This window comes from Semicossyphus pulcher, unplaced genomic scaffold (genome assembly GCF_022749685.1).
Source record: "Semicossyphus pulcher isolate SPU_LCO1_2020_fin unplaced genomic scaffold, fSemPul1.0.p SCAF_18, whole genome shotgun sequence".
Lineage (NCBI taxonomy): Eukaryota > Metazoa > Chordata > Actinopteri > Labriformes > Labridae > Semicossyphus > Semicossyphus pulcher.
The window spans coordinates 23,592,366-23,610,117 of NW_027211691.1; the positions used below are offsets into that span (position 1 = coordinate 23,592,366).

The 17,752-nt window shown below is 43.4% G+C and overlaps 1 protein-coding gene across 1 annotated transcript in view; it reads left to right on the plus strand.

Moving 5' to 3' along the window:
* Positions 1–17,752, plus strand: part of LOC138595654 (cadherin-6-like) — a 70,090-nt gene that overhangs the window by 47,423 nt on the left and 4,915 nt on the right. Inside the window, exons 7-10 of the mRNA XM_069666994.1 lie at positions 4,935–5,188; positions 12,468–12,604; positions 14,702–14,823; positions 17,535–17,652. Coding sequence (XP_069523095.1) covers positions 4,935–5,188; positions 12,468–12,604; positions 14,702–14,823; positions 17,535–17,652 — 631 coding nt within the window. The remainder of the gene's footprint in view (positions 1–4,934; positions 5,189–12,467; positions 12,605–14,701; positions 14,824–17,534; positions 17,653–17,752) is intronic.

Here is a 17,752-nt window from a genome sequence, read left to right on the forward strand (position 1 = left end):
AAGGCAGCGTGCAGTTAATCGCTTCACCTGACACCTACCCCCCACCCCGCCAGCAGCTTCAGACATTAAAAATAACTATACAGAAATAATCAATCTTGTCGCTGATGGTCTGGTTTGCTTTTGTGTTTCATAACCAGTAGAAAAACTCCGCACAGGGGCTTTAAATCCATCCAAAAAAACAAAACAAAACAATCATAGCTGGAGCATAACTTACAAAACGGACAGGATAAAGAAAAATGGCGGCCAGAAATCCAGGAGTAATATCAAAAATAAGTTTGGATGTCATTAAATCAAGAAGTAATTTAAAGGTTTTGATGATCAAGTAGAAAAACTGTGTTCGACTTTAAGATACAACATAAATACAACTTTACCTCTGACTGCACCACGTCTCTGAATTTAAGCAGGGTCATTACTAATGAAGCAATCTCGGATCCCATCGGCTAAATGTAGCGTCTGGGGAAGCGGTGACCATGCGTGGAGCCAGCGGTTAGCGATAAACGACATCCTTTTCTGCGTGCTGCAACGTTTACAGAAAAAGAACCGTTTTTCTTGTGATTGACTTTAATTAACGGGTCTTAAGTTTGCTGAAATAACAACATCATGATGCAGATCTTTAAAAAGGAAAAATGAAGCAAATTTGAGGTCGGATCGATCTGATGCGTTCAAGGAAGTCGGGAAATCTAAATGTCTGTTTAAAGAGATTAATAAGAAGCTACATCGTTGTCAGATGACCGCCTGCTTTTGCTCTCCACACGGACTGTTTCTCCTGCATACGCCGCAGCCTGCTGATACGTGATTGGTCAATTTTACTCGGACTAAAAGCAAACGGAAACCAGAACACTTGCCGTCCCTACAATCCGCGTCCCTGCCTAAAGATTCTACATAGAAATAAAAATACAGTGCATATATCCTGACCGCCGGGGTCAGCCCTGCACACAGGTTTGTATGTGACTGACTGAGTAACTGAGCGAGTGAGTGACGGTACTTTCACAGCCGCAATGGCGGATCATGGAGCTTATTGGACCTCCACTGACGTGACTCTCTGTCTGTACAGCTCTGGATACTTTGTTCGGGGAGTAGGCGGGGCTGCTCCTCCACTGCTCGTCCGCTGTCCTCACCTACGTCCGCAGAGCGCACCTGCTTTCAAACACGTTGTCATCGGCCTCATAAGGACAGTCCTCGTAACACATTGCACAAAAAAGCGCACATTGACATACAAGGTTTTGACCTCTTGTTTAGCCTGCAATTATTATGATAACAGTTTTATTATAATGTGTTTTTTTGGGAGATGGATGTGACTTAATGTTGGCACAGAATTTAAATACGTACCTATCATTGCATGGGCCGAGGATCTGACTCAAAAACAAGCAATACTATTGACCAAATATGAATACAGTTAAAGAAGTTTATCCAGACAAAGTGCAGACTTCTGGGTCATACAACACAGGGCTACTGATCATGTATTGTACCGAGGGAAACAGGAACAGTAGGTGAGAGGACCCAAATACAGACGGTGGCTTTATTACCATTGAAAGGCAAAAGCACACGGCTTACAGTGCCTGACAAAGGAGAGGGTGGAAACAAGGAAACCAGTCCAATAAGTCCGATTTATCCACAAAAAGCACAAAAACAAGTGAGAAAAAAAACACCGGGGTTAAAAAACATCAAATAAACTCAATAAAGCAAAATCCTGATGGAAGCTGTTTGATCTCCGTACGCTCTGACAGGAAGAAGACGGACAGCAGGGTGATTAGATTCATACTTACATTTGCCCACACTGGCGGTACATGTGTTTTGAGTGAGCTTCATTCTCCCTCTCAGCTGAGACCAAAGCAGAAATATCGACGCTCAGTATAGATCGAGCATTCAGCGGTGTGCTGCGGTGTGTTTCTGATGTATTCAACAGAATCTGCCAGTTGCCTTATCAAGCGGCCTCTCTGCAGCCTCCGATCGATCGCTTCCATCATGCCATCATTAAGTGGAAGATGACATAATTGCCTTTTGTAGCCGCGGCGGGGCTGTAGTGGATGTGGTGTGCGGGCAGAGTGTGTGTGTGGGGAGTGAGCGTGCCCTAATTCTGAACCTTCTAATTAAATGGGCTTGTCAAGTGGGAGTGCCTCCCTTTTTCTGCTCGCACCGCGCCTTCAAAGCAACATTCGTGCGTCCCCCCCCTTTCCCTTTAACAAGAAACGGCAAAAATCACTGACTCATATTGTGTTATTATTCATGGCTTCAGAAAAACGCCTCACTCCATGTGGATTTTTCAAGCTTTCATTGGCTGTTTCCAACGATCACGGACCCCGGCATCCTTTCATATGTACAGCAGGCAGCCTCGCTCTGATCCAGCTGCTCCTGCTCAGCGCCCGGTGCACATTCATTAAAATCCACCGCTCCCCAATTATTTCCATCAATAGGTTGATACCTTCGGCGGCTACGACTTCAAAAAAGTTCAGAAAAGGGAACATAAAAGCGAGAACATACCGCCGACCTGCGCTGGAATGCACAGTGAAGGAAAACAGCGGCGATGGTGCAGGAATCAGGCCACTAATCATTGTGCGCGCCACATAAATTAAAGGATGTAAGAGCTGTGTGCAGCAGATGCAGGATTATACATAATAAGTTGCTGCCTTTTAAGCAAACAAATGGGTAGAAATAAAAGCATGTATATAAACACAAGACCCCAGCATAAACATACATTACATTACTTTAAATACATGTATTTACAGGCAGAGGAAACGACCATAAAAAGAGGCACACTGCGTCTCTTCGTACATTTATAAGCAGTTAAATATTAAGCTTTATTACTATAATTTATTCACTATTCACTCTAATATAAAAACCTAAGATATAAATGCGTAAGTGCAGCTCAAGAGTTGTGTCCTTCAGCAGAGAAACATTCTTGATTTGATTTTATTCTCCGTGTTTAAGTTGTTCTTGTGAATAGATTGAAATGTAGAAATGTGCGCGTCCTTGATGCGAGTTAAATTGTAGATTTTCTATCTGCATTAAAGAAGTATTTTCCATCACGAAGGCGAAAGAAAGTCTTAACATTCCTCGGCACAATATTTCCTCAGTTGCCTTTATGCTAATCTGATGTAGTGATCTCTGCATTTAAGACAAAACTGAACAGATGTCAGCAGCAAACATCCAGAGACGACGTTGATTGATCGTCTCACAGAGTGTGGCGGGGGATCAGGAAATCAAGTTGGAAAAGAACAAACATTGAAGAAGTTGGCGTGTCTTTGTGTCGAAAGCAGCAGGCACAAAGAAGAAAGAGAAAAAGAAAATGTGCCTTCAACATTTGTAGAGATGAAGCAGGAAGAATTTAAACAACAGAAACATGCTTGTTTGTCTCGTCAGAACAGCAAACACTACTTTTTCCGTTCAGGTCCCCTGAAATAAACGCTGTTTTAATCACACTTATAGAGCAACTATTTTGTACATGAACCCTCAGGACTCAAAGAAATGTCCATCATTACCTAAATCAGTGGTTCTCACCTGGTCTAGCGTCAGGACCCACCACCACCTCCTTAAAGACAAACCGCGATCCAATTTTTTTAACCAATCAAATTGAATTAATTAAAATCTGTGCAGTTTGCATAAGAACATATTCCCTCAACAATTCAGTCAATTAGCAGCTTTTTTTCATCAGAAATAAACGAAAAAAAGTACAACTTAAATGCAACTGTGGGGCTCATCAAGTTTCAGGAATGATAATAAGTAACTGTAGCTGTGATTACCCAATCAGTGGACACATGGAGTGTGAATAAACTCCACTACTACTGCAGGCACGGCATAGGAAACCCATGCCCTTCAAAACAAAAGCGCAGCATGCTTTTTTTTCCAAGCACACACTCCCACTCTCTCCTCCCAACATTTCCCAACAAATGAAGGCAGAAGCCAAAGGAATATAATCTTACTGCGTCTTTTACACCGAATTTTACGGTACTCATTTTTATGAGCAGACTGTGAAGGCTACTTGATCCAGTCGTTCTAATCTACATTAGAGATGCAGTGTCTCCATTGTTTTTTTCTTGTTGTGATGCAATTTCTTCAAATATCTTTAAATGCTTCATATCGCTAAAATCTGAACAACCTTAATGTTATAAAAGTTGTGTCGGTTGTGTTCGGGCTATTAGGGCTATTCGAATTATGCAAACAATGATCGCAGTCGCCCCTGCTGCCCGCGCATTCTTACCATGTCATGTGACTCAATAACATCATGACTGAAACTACAAAGAAGGAAGCCCTCTCCTTTGCAGTAAAAACAGAGGGTCGACATGTCGTAGTTTTTCCTTTAGATTGATCTTAACAGAACCATGTTAGGCCGCCAGCTGCCCAGCTTTGTCCACCTGTTTTACACCCCAAGTACAGTAACATTATGATGTCATCAGTGAGGATGCACGGTGTGTGTGTTGTTATCTTTCAGCTGCAAAAAGAATAAAGGCTCTTGCTTTTATAGCTGTTATTTATATGGTGTAAGTTTGACACCAAAATGCGGCCTCAGCCCCGGTGTTCAGGACGAGGCAGCAGGTCAGTTAGAGGCCCAAAAGAGCACAGGCCTGATCGGTGCGTGTCCATCAACATTGTTGTTAATGTCCTTGAACGAGACACTGAGTCCCTTCACACGCGCTCATTAGAAGCTGCTCTGAAAAACATTGTCAGTTTAATGAATAAAATCCCAATCTGGCCTGAAATTAAATGTGGCAGGATGCTCTGAATGGATATTAGTTTTCCCAAAGTCAACAGCTGAACGTGCTGCTGCATACAAATTAATGCTTTAAAGTAAGCATTAAGGGACAAGAGCCGTGTTTACAGCAACAACGAAAAGTCACAGAGGAACTTTGTTTTGAACTCAGGACAACAAAGGAAGGCGTGAAGCTACAGCGTGTTCAACAACTTAACTCACTCATCTTCTTCCTGCGTTTTTTCAGCCTCTGGACTTTGAGAAGAAGCGTCAGTACAGCCTGAGCGTCCAGGTGGAGAACGTCCACATCAACCCCCGCTTCTTCTCCGTGGGGCCCTTCAGGGACGAGGCCACCATCAAGATCATCGTGGAGGACGTGGATGAGCCGCCGGTGTTCGAGCGAGCCAGCTACGTCATGGAAGTCAAAGAGGACGCGGCCAGGAACACCATCATCGGCTCGGTCAGCGCGTCCGACCCTGACGACAAAAACAGTCTTGTCAGGTAATAAACTGTGCTACAGATAATTCACCACACGTCATAAATACTGAGCAGACTTTTACTGGGTTTTACTTTTCTTCTCAAAAAAAATGTACTGTGACTCAAGCTCAAGCTTTTTTCCAGAACTTTCCACCGCATCCTTTTGGATCTTTCATGCGTGTTCGATTAAGAAGTTAATGATCCAATAAATACTCAAGAACAAACATTAGGTATATTTAATCGTTTAAAATAACATTATCATTGTGTGGTAGTACAGTTTAAATGTAGTCTTATTTTATTTAAATGTCATAATAAGTTCAGTTTAATTCAAACTTAATAAAAGACAGGACATTACATAGAGAAATACAAAAGCAATGGAAACTAACACTGCAGGACAAATACACCCAAAAATATAAACCTGTACATATATTATGCATTTTAGGATGGCCTGCAAAAATGTAAAACTTAAAAAAGTTTATTTAAATTCTAATTTCAAGCTTCAAGCATCAATTTACAGTTAAAAACTCATGTTTCTCACCCTGGTGCTCTGCGCAGGCCCTCACACAGCCTCTGCCTGAAACGACTCAGTCAGCTCTGTCCCTTTAAGAAACCCCGCCCCTACAAGCCCGCTCTATTCTGATTGGCCAGCTCTCCGAAGCCTGCTGCGGCTGCACTTTGTGACATCACAAACATTGTAACATTGTAGATATGTCGTAAAATGTGAAACAGCATAATACCCCCTCTTTAAGTTTTTAATATCGGTTTACATCATTTTGATGTTTCAATGATGGCTTCAGTTAAAACAGTTTTTATGTTAGAACTAAAAATACATTTACATGAGCCCATTAAAAGCAAACATCATAATGTTAGATAAGGCTCAGCTACAGAAAAGAAGAGGGCCATTCGTGCAGAAAGAGCTAGCAGATGGCTTTGGATAAAGAGCGCTGATCGGGGGGTGGTTGCTACTGGGACGTAAGTTGGGGCCTGATCAACCCCGGCTGGGTCGCCTGGGCGAGGGTGTCTGATGTTGAAAGACACGAAACACCTGATGACCCCAGGTCACATCACTGATGATGCATCCCAGTGCATCCAGGAGATGTATCTTGCACAGTGTGCACCAAGTAACTGTTTGCTTCTCCAACTCGTTCATGTCAGGGACTCTCCAGGGAACCAATTTAAGTCCAAAGGCCCCCTTTTCATCAGGATGTTCTATCAAGTATCACAAACATTTAGAGTTGTTTAGGTGTCTACCCTGTACCTTTAAAATGTAGTTAAATTGGGCCGCTGGTGTAGCTCAGTGGGTCGAGCAGGCACCCCATATGCAGAGGCTACAGTCCTCGATGCGGCGGCCCGAGGCTCGACTCTGATGCACCTAATCCCTCACTCTCTCCTCCCCATGTTTCCTGTCGCTCTTCAGCTGTCCTGTCAGTAGAGGCAACATGGCCTAAAATATAATAAAAAGAAAATCTAGTAAAATTAAACTCCATTTAACTGCTTTTCTTTGGAGATTCAACCTATCCCTTAATAATAACATACACCATGACGGAAAGGGAAAGCGCAGAGAGAAGCTACAAACTGGCCGCTAAGGTGGAGGATTAATTTTAGTTCTAATAATGGTGAAATTTTCTCCACGTTGTCGCTGCTAAACACTGTAAAACGTTGGATTTTAGTCACCATAAACATAAAAACAGCATTAAAACACAGAGCGATGCCTCGGTGGAGAGCCACGCCGTCCTGCTGGGCATACTAAATTCTTCTAAACACTAAAATGTGACTAAAGTTCAACTTGGTTCAGGAAGATACAAAATTATGCACGTATTCTATTAAAAGGAAGTAATGGCAGCGGGGTGTGAGGCTGCGCCTTCCACTCTGTCTCAAAGACTTTTTCATTTTTATGATGCACTAAGGGAGTTGGCTCTCAAGGTTGAAGTTCCACCACTTTATTGCAGGTGTCAAATATGATATCATTCTCTTTTATCGCCCATCATCAAGGAGGTAGCTACCCCGTGGCATTTAAAGCCGCGCGGTGCAGGCGGAGGAGGAGTGGGAAGCCTGGGGGCTGCCTGGCATGAGAGAGTCACTGAGACGGTTATCTTTATTAGCTCACACCGCTCTGCACAAACCGGCGCGGACGTGTGCACATTTAGGCACGGATGTATACACAGATGCTCAGTAAACAAGGATGTGTGCATGCATGGACATACAGTATGTGCAGAATATGACATCTGGGATCATAACGGCCTGTTTCTGGTCGCTCAGTCATCATTAGTGATTTTAAAGCTCCTAGAATTTGACCATCATTCAAGGTTTTGTAATAAAAACTATTTTTGAATAAGCCTGAAAGCTATCTCAAAGTGTCCCGCTGTAACTGTACCGGCCCGTCCGTCTTATAAGGCTGCCAACTCTTGAAGGGGTTTTATTAGTCCTGGTTTTAATGAAGCGTTTTAGTGCTGCGATGTTCTCGATGATGTCTCAAGCCATACCAAGGGCAGACTTATGCAAAAGCATTGGAAACTTTATAATAGTTATGCATGACAATCAATAAGTTGGAGGTCAGAGTTCAGTCTTGACCTTGAAAGAAGCTGTTTTAGACTGGTCTGTAGCGTTAGGCCAGTCTTGCAAGTTAGGAAGTTTAATACATTTGTAATCCTTTCTGTTAACCCAAGGAAACAATCTTGTGCCTGTATTGTATGTCCTTGTTGACACTTGGATTCAAAGTATTGATATTTGTCATACATGCTTGGTTTGGTCTTCCCTGGAAAACGTCTTTGGAGCTGTTGGATTGCTTCAGACAGCAAAAGAATCCTGCTGGGGTTAAACGAGCTGAGCAACTTGGAGCATTTGCATCGTCAGCCATCTTTTTTTAAAACGTATAAATGAGTGATAACCCACCCAACACTCATTCCCCACGAGTCCTAATGAAGATAATGAAATATATTTGTTCAAAGGATGAATTAAGATAGCTGACAATTGGCCAAATCCAAGCCAAAGTCTATCCTAGTGAAATTGGCCCCAGAAGCGAAGCAGTTTCAACAGCAGCCAGTGTGGGCAACATGCATTATTTGGTGTGACAACCAAACAATGTGTATGGTAGGCAGACGTCGCCATCGTGACATCATCCGTTGGTTTGTGCACCATATTTTAAGGCTTGTTAAATTGGCGCCATCTTGTTTTCTTGCGGCCAGAAGTGAACATATTTGGATGAGAGGACGGAGCTGGATAGGAGTTAGGTGTTAGCAACTGGTAAGATATCAGCAAACCATAGTGCTAGCTTGGCTCACAAGGTGCATTTATATTTCAGGGTTTTTTGCATGCCAGAAACAGGCTTTAACAAAATGTTCTAACTGGGAAAATGAGCTGCAGACTCCTCAGAGTCTTCTAGTACAACCGAACGCTGAGCAAGGCAGGTGGTCGTGGAAGCAACTTGTCAATCACAGGTAGCTACGCCCGAAAGCAAACCAAACTTTATCATCTATTGGACTCTAAGTGGGAGCAGAATTTACAAGATTTTCGACCTCAGTCCTATCATGCTATAATGGGGAGTTCATTATTATTATGGTAGGAAATAAATGCAGTTTGGCTCTGTGCCTTTGGAGGACGCTATCTGCTTTCTCCAATGGGCCCTGGAAAACCTCCGCCAGACTACGTCAAACGTGTCATCTGGTGGAGACCAGGGAGCTCGCTAAACTACACTTCCTCAATCGAGGACGCCCGCCTCTGATGTCATGTCTTGTTCAAAATCGTCAGGTGTGAAATGTAGACTGCAGACCTGAAGATGCTTTCGACGACCCATCGGTATATTCTCGTCGTATTTCAGATTCTGTCCCGCTCTGAGCCACTGCCTGCAGCGAAAAGGTCGTATTTCACATATGTTCCTTTCAGAGGGAGGGGCGCAATGCATGCTGGGTGTTGTAGGAATGTAGAATGTAGAAGAAACCACGAGCTGTTTGTACAACTTTCTCCACAGCTATGGCGCCAACTTCAAATATTATTGCTTCTATCGATGACAGAGAACACCAGCTTTGACTGACGGCTAATTGCTCCTTTAAAAAAGACTTGAAGCTAGTTACTGAGACCATAAACTCATTAGGAAAAGGTTTAGTGAGTGAATAAATCAAGTGAAAGGTAGGCTCGTTTTCTCATAGACCAGACTTTGCCCTCTGTTGGCCACAAGACTAAATGCAGGTTCAGGGCACTCCTAAATTGCTCGCTCCAACTCCAATATAATGAAGAGGAAGGTCATGTTATTTGATCAAAAGCTCCCAAGCAGCCACTAACCGGACCTTGAGCAAGCTTTTCAGTCGTCGGGGCTCTACATAATCACTTTTAAACTCTTTAAATGGGTTGAAAGTCATTGAAATGTTGTCAAAACGATTATATGTCACCTCATTAAAAAGCTTCAAAATAAAGCCAAGGTCAAACTCGTCTTCTTCTGACCTGCAAATCCCCCAATCAATACTTAGACTGGACGCCCACTGGCTCTCGTTCTTGAAAAATGTCTTTGGAAAACAGTGTGACAAAGCAGCCGGTCGTGTACTTTCTGTAGGGAGGATGGGAAAGAGGATATATGTCCCAACCCGCTGATCACTAACATTTCTGTAACCCTCCACGTCCTTCTGCCCGGCCTCCCGTCCTGCCAGCTGCCTGCCTGCTGAGTGCAGCACTTTGGATGCCCGGTCAGGACGAGGCGCGCTGTTATCTCTCCGCCATTAATCAGGGGAAGGGTTAGGCCCAGCCGGCTGAATTATTGGGAATATTAGAAAAGCAATTAGTAAAGCCCACGACCGACGCGGATTTAACGAGGTTAGAGTTACTGCCGGGGCCGGCGAGGTGCTGGGAGAGGAGAGGAGAGGCAGGCAGAGATGAGGAGGGAGTGTTTAGATAAAGACACTAAAATGGTTGATGCAGGAGCAGCAGCGGTGATGAGGGAGGGGCTGGAGGGGGGAGGGAGGAGGATCGGCGGAGAGAGGAGAGAGCGGTGCGGCGGTGCATTGAAAGCCCAGGTTCACAGTCTCCCCTCGGGGGTCTCCTCCTCTCTTACGCCGGCCCTCCTGATGCCTGCTACTCCATTAATCACACTGATGTATCACAGGAGTCTGGGAAGCAGAGAAAAACAACACGACTGGATAACCTGTTGGTTCGTACGTGTGTGTGTGTGTGTGTGTGTGTGTGTGTGTGGCACTGCAAACACTTACATAAATCTTTCAACACCACGGGAGAGACTATTCAACACTGTTAGCACCACAGAAGACAGTGTGTACTATAAATGTTAAAGGGTCAGTTCAACCGTGTCACAACAAATAGACGTACCTGTAGTCGTGTGTAGTCATGCAGATAGTTGTGCTTTTTGTGCCTATAGGTTTCTCATCTACAGCACCAGTGCGACCTTAAGAACATTCAATTCCTGTTAAATAAACAGGTTAAATAAAAATATATATATAAACAAAGAGTAGTGTCCTGTTGCTAAGCAAACAGACCAGTCAGGTTTAAGCCCGGCAAGCACACCGGAAAATAATGCTGAAAGTGTGCCCCACAGATTAGCATGTTCTGGTAAGTCATGCAAGCGACACAAGCTGCGTCCCAACTCAGGGGCTGCATCCTTCGTATTTGAAGGCCGACTGCATCACAGCGGCGTTTCGGAGGCTGTCCGATTTTTAAGGCAGCCGACAAATGCGTCCTCCTTTTCCTGGGCCATGAAGGATCCATCGGGTGCATCCTTTGCACTCCCCCATATGGTGAGATTCATAGATGGCGGACTCTTAAGCAGCCGAAGAATACACTTCAAAGTGTAAAAGCTTTTGGCTTCAACTCAATCGAATAGCTAGAGAAACAAATGTTAATAATAACGAAAGGGGCCTTGAAACAAATTCAAATAAAGTTGTGAAGTTACTTACGCTAGCTAGCTACCTGTTGCTAGGCGACAGAAGCAGCACTTTGTGACGCGAGGGTAAGGGCGGGAACAGCTGGTGACGCAAACAGGAAATCCTCCGTCTCGTTTCAGTTCGGCCTTAGCGTCTAGGCGGGCTTACGAATGACTCATCCTCCGTAAACCGCCTCCTTCGAAGGATGCAGCCCCTGAATTGCCTGAGCGGCAGTAGAGATTAACAATACATTTATTAGAATTAGGATTAATTTAGTCCGTGGTTGACTGAGCTAGCAAGAGAAGATGTAGCTTGTAGCGGGAGCTAGCAAGACACGATTATGTATGGAGCCAACAGGGAAACAGAACAGCAAGAAAGTGGCCACAGATACAGACTGCTACTTACATTTTAAGCTTCACTTGTTATTAATATATGTGGCAATGTGACATAAACAGATTGTTGAATATGTTAAACTTACATATTTTAAAGGTTTTGAAAGCTAGCTGCAGGGATGTGTTAGCATCTTTGACCTCCTATGAGGATAACACATTTTAAAAGTAAAGATAAAAAAGCAGTGCGATCCATTGTGGTCACAGAGGTGTGCTGGTACTTTTGCATTTAAATTCTGTGTGAAAGCAACACAAAAAAAGCACCACTAAGAGGGAGAAAATAACTGTTAATGTTGTTTAAAAGTCTTTGTCTCCACTCGAACGTTGTGCCAAAGCAATCAAGAAATCTGTCAGTCAGTTTGTGCCTGTATTTGGATTTTCTCTGCAAAAGGAAACTGCCTGTAATGTAATGTTTTCAATGTTTTGAGCATCATCTGCACTCACCTTTGTGTTTGTGTGGTGGCAGATGTTTCAGGGGCGGGTGTGTTCAAACTCGCGCACTTGAACCTGAAGCTATCCGCTCGGTTACACAGCGGCACAAAGGCTAATTGAGAAAACGTCATTTCTGTGGCTCGTGTGAAAGGATCCTGTGACAAAAAGCTAAAAGCAAAAAATGTTTCCAAGCGGATTATTAACTCCTGTAGTTCTCATTAATTTATGCAGCTAAAAACCAATTTTATTCTCTTCAGCGAGGTCAGCCTTTTCTTCTGAGGGCAATTCTGCTCCCTGGATTTGTGCTTAAATTCAGCCTTTTCTTAATGTGTTCTTGTGTGGTTTGAATAGCAAAGGAAGGAACTAATGGCAGACGTGTCCATCACGCTCAGGCAGACTTGTTTTGAGTACCTCCCGCCTGCTGAAACCCCCTCACCACACAGAATGTCAAATGTGCTAAGACTCGCCAGTAAAGTGACTGTTTTCTCTCCGGTTCACACCTGAGAAACTCTCTGAAAGTGACGGTACCCTGTACCCCTCACCCAGGGACCACAGCACACCTCAACACAGCCTGAATGCACAAGTTTAGCAGCAGCTCCCTGTGTGTGTGTTTTTGTGCAGGTACACCATTGATCGGCGCACGGACATGGACAGAGTGTTCAACATCCATGCAGGCAACGGGTCAGTGTTCATCCTCAGGGAGCTGGACAGAGAAGAGAACCCCTGGCACAACATCTCCGTCATCGCCACAGAGTTCAGTAAGTGCAGCAGGACGGGAAGCAGACATTTCTGATCTTGTTCTGTGCGCCAAATTGGATTTTTGGAATGGAAACGTAGCTCTGGATGTTGTGTGTTGGAGTGCACTACCAGCTTGCCCAGCACTGACAGGTTACTGGTGTTTGATTTAGACTCCTGAGTAGCTCTTAACTACTGTAAATCCTCAAATTGAACTGCAGCAAAGGACTGTACATTCATTTGTTCCTGTTTGCATGGTATTATTCTTAATATACACGTCTATGAGGACTTATTTTCTTGATAAATACAGTTTTAATTCCATTGGCATGCTGTACTCACTAATCTGCTGCTAAACTTCCTCTATTTTAAAGAATTACTAATCACATTCACTAATTAGTTTCACTTGCTTTGCTTACTTGCTATTTTTGAAACTCAGTGCTAAGTAACTGTCAATTAAACTTCCTGCAGATTAACATTAAAAGGCGACATGGAAACGGGCGGGTAATGCCTTTAGAGCAGCTGCAGGACTAATGTGACGTAATGAAGGAAGTGTCGCATATCATTCACACCATTTTTCTTTTTTTAAATCGGTGTTTTGTTCATCTTTATTTACAGATTCTACATAGAAATGTAGCTTGTAGTCCGAGTAATACTGACCAATCACGTATCAGCAGGCTGCGGCGTATGCAGGAAAAACGGCAGGCGGAACATAAGGCGCTGTAATGACATCCCGGCTCACATCAGCGTCATCAGACATCTGCATGCTAACAGCTAACAATCTGCGCTAGGTCTAAAATTTAACTTGAGATAAATTCCCTTGACGCTGTGTCACGAAAGCCGCTCAGCGCTTAGATTTCCCGTCTTCCTCGAATGCATCAGAAATGATCGATCCGACCTCCGTTCAACAAACGAGCATTTCAAAAGTAGTTTTCTTCTCCTCTTGAGGACAAAGCTTCATGTTTACAAACCATCATGATGTTGTTATTTCTGCAAACTTAAGAGCTGTTAATTAAAGTCAGTTGAGAAAAACTGGTTCTTTTTCTCTAACAATGCAGCACACGGAAAAGAAAGTCTTGACAGGAATCGGTAAGCGCTAGCTACACACCCGACATGTTCACCGTTGTCCCCAGAGGCTATAACGTCGTCAGACTATCGCCGCTGGGATCTGAGACTGACAAAACACCAACCTGTGAACGTGTCGGGCGTGTAGGCAGCTGTTAGCGACGTCTGTTTATACAGATTAAAAAGAAGGTAAATCATCACCAGTTGACGCTGATGGGAGCCGGACGTCATTACGTACCGCCTGCGTTTGCTCTCCACACGGACCGTTTTTCCTGCCGCAGCCTTCTGATACGTGATTGGTCAATATTACTCGGACTACAAGCGTAGTTCAAACGGAAACAGAGATTAGTCACATTCCCTTGAAGACTTTTAATGTGAAACATCTGCAGGAAGTGGTGATTTTGATTGACAGTGCTGGGATGTCACTGGAAAGAAACGACCAAATTATAACAATATATGTTTGTTAGAATGTGTAAAAGTTTAACATAATATTAAACACAATAAGAGAGAAAAATAAGACTTAAGAATTGTCTGAATATATTAAATATTAGCAATTTAATATACAGCACAAGCTGCAGCTGTAAGGAGAACTTCACAATAAAAGTTTGCACATGCTCAGGGGCAAATATGCAAAAGAAATATGCTAATAAACTCGGAGCAGAAGATTGGTGAATATTAGAATTCTCTTGTTGAAATGATGAAATCAGTGCCGCAGAGTTAAACTACATTATATTATGCTGAATTTCTCATGTTAGCCATTACAGTACAGGTTATACAAACCACCTCAAAGTGAAATGAATCTGAGACTGACTTTTATCTATTCAATATTTGAATTCTATCTTTTATTTGAGGATTTACAGCAGCTCTGATTTGCTCTTTGAATCATCAGCAGAGAGTTATTTCACATGTCATTCATCATTTGTGTCTCTGCGAAGAATAAAACAAACATCTGAATTAAACTCTTGACTTAGTGTTTGCATGGAAACACGTGCTCGAGCAAATAACACGTGTGATATTTTAAGTGTAAAGTGACGGTGTGCACCTTCGTGTTTTTGCAGATAACCCTCGACAGATCAGCCGCGTGCCCGTCTACGTCAGGGTGCTGGACGTCAACGACAACGCTCCGACATTTGCCACCAATTACGAGACGTTTGTGTGCGAGAACGCCAAGGCCAATCAGGTTGGTGAGAGAGAACACGAAGCAGTCGCCATGGTTTCGTGTCGACTTCCATAATGTGTGCAGGTCAGCGTGTAATTAGCAGAGAGAAGTTGTAAATGTGTCGTGTGTTTTAAGCTACAGAAGAATTACATGATAGGCTGCACGTCTAAGGTGCTCTTGTCGAGTATTTAGTCACATCTAAAGCAGATGAATATTCTTCCAGAGCAGCTTCTGCCTATAAATAACACAACATCACAATCTTACAGTTGTCTTCTCAGTTCTACAGCTGCCACTTCTCCTCGTCGAAAACACAAAAAGCTGTGACTCTTCAGAGATAAACAGTTTTCAGGTTCACAGACTTTGTCCTCACACTCGGGTCCAAACCAAATATTGCAGTCTGGACTTTATCTGAGTGTACAGGAAGTGTAATGACCCGAACGCTGACTTGTTAGACTTAAAATATGTGAAACAAAACCCCCCCACTACAGACAGAATATTGAATCTCAGCTGCAGGCACGCACGCCCAGGCGGTAAAGTCCAGGTGCTGGGCAGAGAAGGCACATAGAAGTGAAAAATAGTCGGCACACTGGATCATCCTCCCAAGTAGTTCTTTTATTTTATTTAATGGTGGTGGTTAAATAAAAGAACTAGTTAGGAGCACATGTGTGAGAGCTCTGATGTGGACTTTACAACACCAAATTACGGACTTTCCGTGAGTCTGCACATCTGCAGACTGTCCTGTGGGACTTACCCAGAGTTCATAGTGAACATGGTGACGTATACAAACGTGATTGTCCAGCCCCCGACTAAATGTAAACAAATGTTCGTATATTTACGTATTCAATAAAGTTTGACCAAAAAATAATAATGAATGTAAACAATGCGAGCGTGGACGGTGACGGGAACCTCAAATACGTTTATCTGTGTATGTAAACACTGTAAGACACACACACACACACACGCTGCAGCTCGGCTTTAATGGCCCATCTGGTTTCCAGGCAACGTGAGATTTTACACAGTTCTCAAACCCTCACGGACTCACGCACTGCACGCCTGACGCCATTAAAGTCTGTAAGTGTTCACACTCAGGCTTCAGGGTGAAGTTTAGGATCGGGGCGTCGTCTGTCTCTGTGTGTCAGCCCTGTGATTGACGGGCGATCAGTCCAGGGTGTGACCCCGCCTCTCGCCCAATGACAGCTGGGATAGGCTCCAGCCAGCCGCGACACTGCACAGGATAATGGATGGATAGATTAGAACTTGTGATGCAGTTGCGAGTCCGCACACAACGTAGGACCAATCTATAGTAACCTATTCTATAATAATTAATCATTGATTATATTTTCTGCTTATAATCTCAACAAGTATTTAGAGCTTTCAAATCAATGCACTGAATTGATTTTATTTGACAGGGACGATGCAGCCTCTTGTCCCTCGTTGGGCCTTTAGAGAGCAATGAGGTACAAAGTGTATTTACCTCTAAAATCAAGTGTAAGGTTGCTCAAGTTAAGTAAAAGCACCTCCAAAGTGTGCTTAAGTATGACAGTAAACTGTTCTTACATCACTGCTCCTCTGACGTGAATGTTTTTAAATAATAAATTATGTCTGCCGAGGCAACAGGAGCAAACCTGAGAGCTAAACATCAGGGACTCTGAGGTTTATCTCTTGTCAGCTGGTGATGAACTATTTGTTCCCCAAACACCAAACTATCACTTTAGGCTGGATCAACAGCTGATGTTACCATTAATATGCAAATAGCAGCCACTAACAAGCTGTACTTCTGATATCCTTGTTAATTAGGTGGTTGGCACGCATGACAACATAAGCCATAATATTATGACCACCTGCCTCATATTATGTCCTCCTTCTCCTTGACCCGTCGAGGCGTGGACTCCACTAGAGCTCTGAAGGTGTGCTGAGGTATCCTCACCACGACGTGAGCAGCAGATCCTTTAAGTCCTGTAAGCTGCGAGGTGGGGGCCTCTGTGGGTCGGACTTGTTTGTCCAGCACATCACACAGGTGCTTGATTGGGTTGAGATCTGGGGAATTTTGGAGGCCGAGTCAACACCTTGAACTCGTCGTGCTCCTCTAACCGTTTCTGCAGCGAGGCGGGGCGCATGATCCTGCTGAACGAGGCGGCGTTTTTACTCGCTGCCTACTGACAGGCGCCATTGTGTCCATAGAATGAATATTACAGATTAAAGCACAGGCTTTTATTTTGAAGGTGGCAGGTAAGCATTTCCGCTCACACACCGACTATGTTCCTTTTGTTGACATGTTGTAAGTACATGTTTATAAAATGTTATATTACGCTTATTTATTGTGTTTAAGCGCTTACATAAAATCCATGCTACACAGAGAGGAAGTGAAGCTAACAGATGCTCGGCATACTTCCGGAAAACTCCCAAACATTTTCCTTTAACGATATTCATGATTAAATACAACATTTCCAAAAAACTACGTCAACAAAACTAATGAAACACAGACAAACGGGATGGCGGAAAAGCTAATAACTTGAACCCCCTTCAAAATAAAAGTTTGCTACAATCCATTTTCAGGAGTGTAATGCTCTGTTCATTATATAGCACAACAAAATCACACTAGTACATTCAAATTCAGTATAAAAACATATTTACTGTGATGAAATGTTTTTATCCCCCGCTGTGGTGAAACTACAGGAAGTTGTGTTCATAAATTTGGCTGCTACAAGTCTTTACGTGTGTTTCTTCTTCAGAGGATACAAACGGTGAGCGCCACGGATCCTGACGAGCCTCTCGCCGGACACAGATTCTTCTTCAGCCTGGCACAGGAGGCTGCAGGGAAGGCCAACTTCTCCGTCCGGGATAACAAAGGTGATACACTCTCAGCTGCTGCGTGCGGTCATCAGATTAACTTTCATCTTCAGTATAGTGTTCCTAAAGGCACTTAGACTGTTAAAGTTAAACACATCTA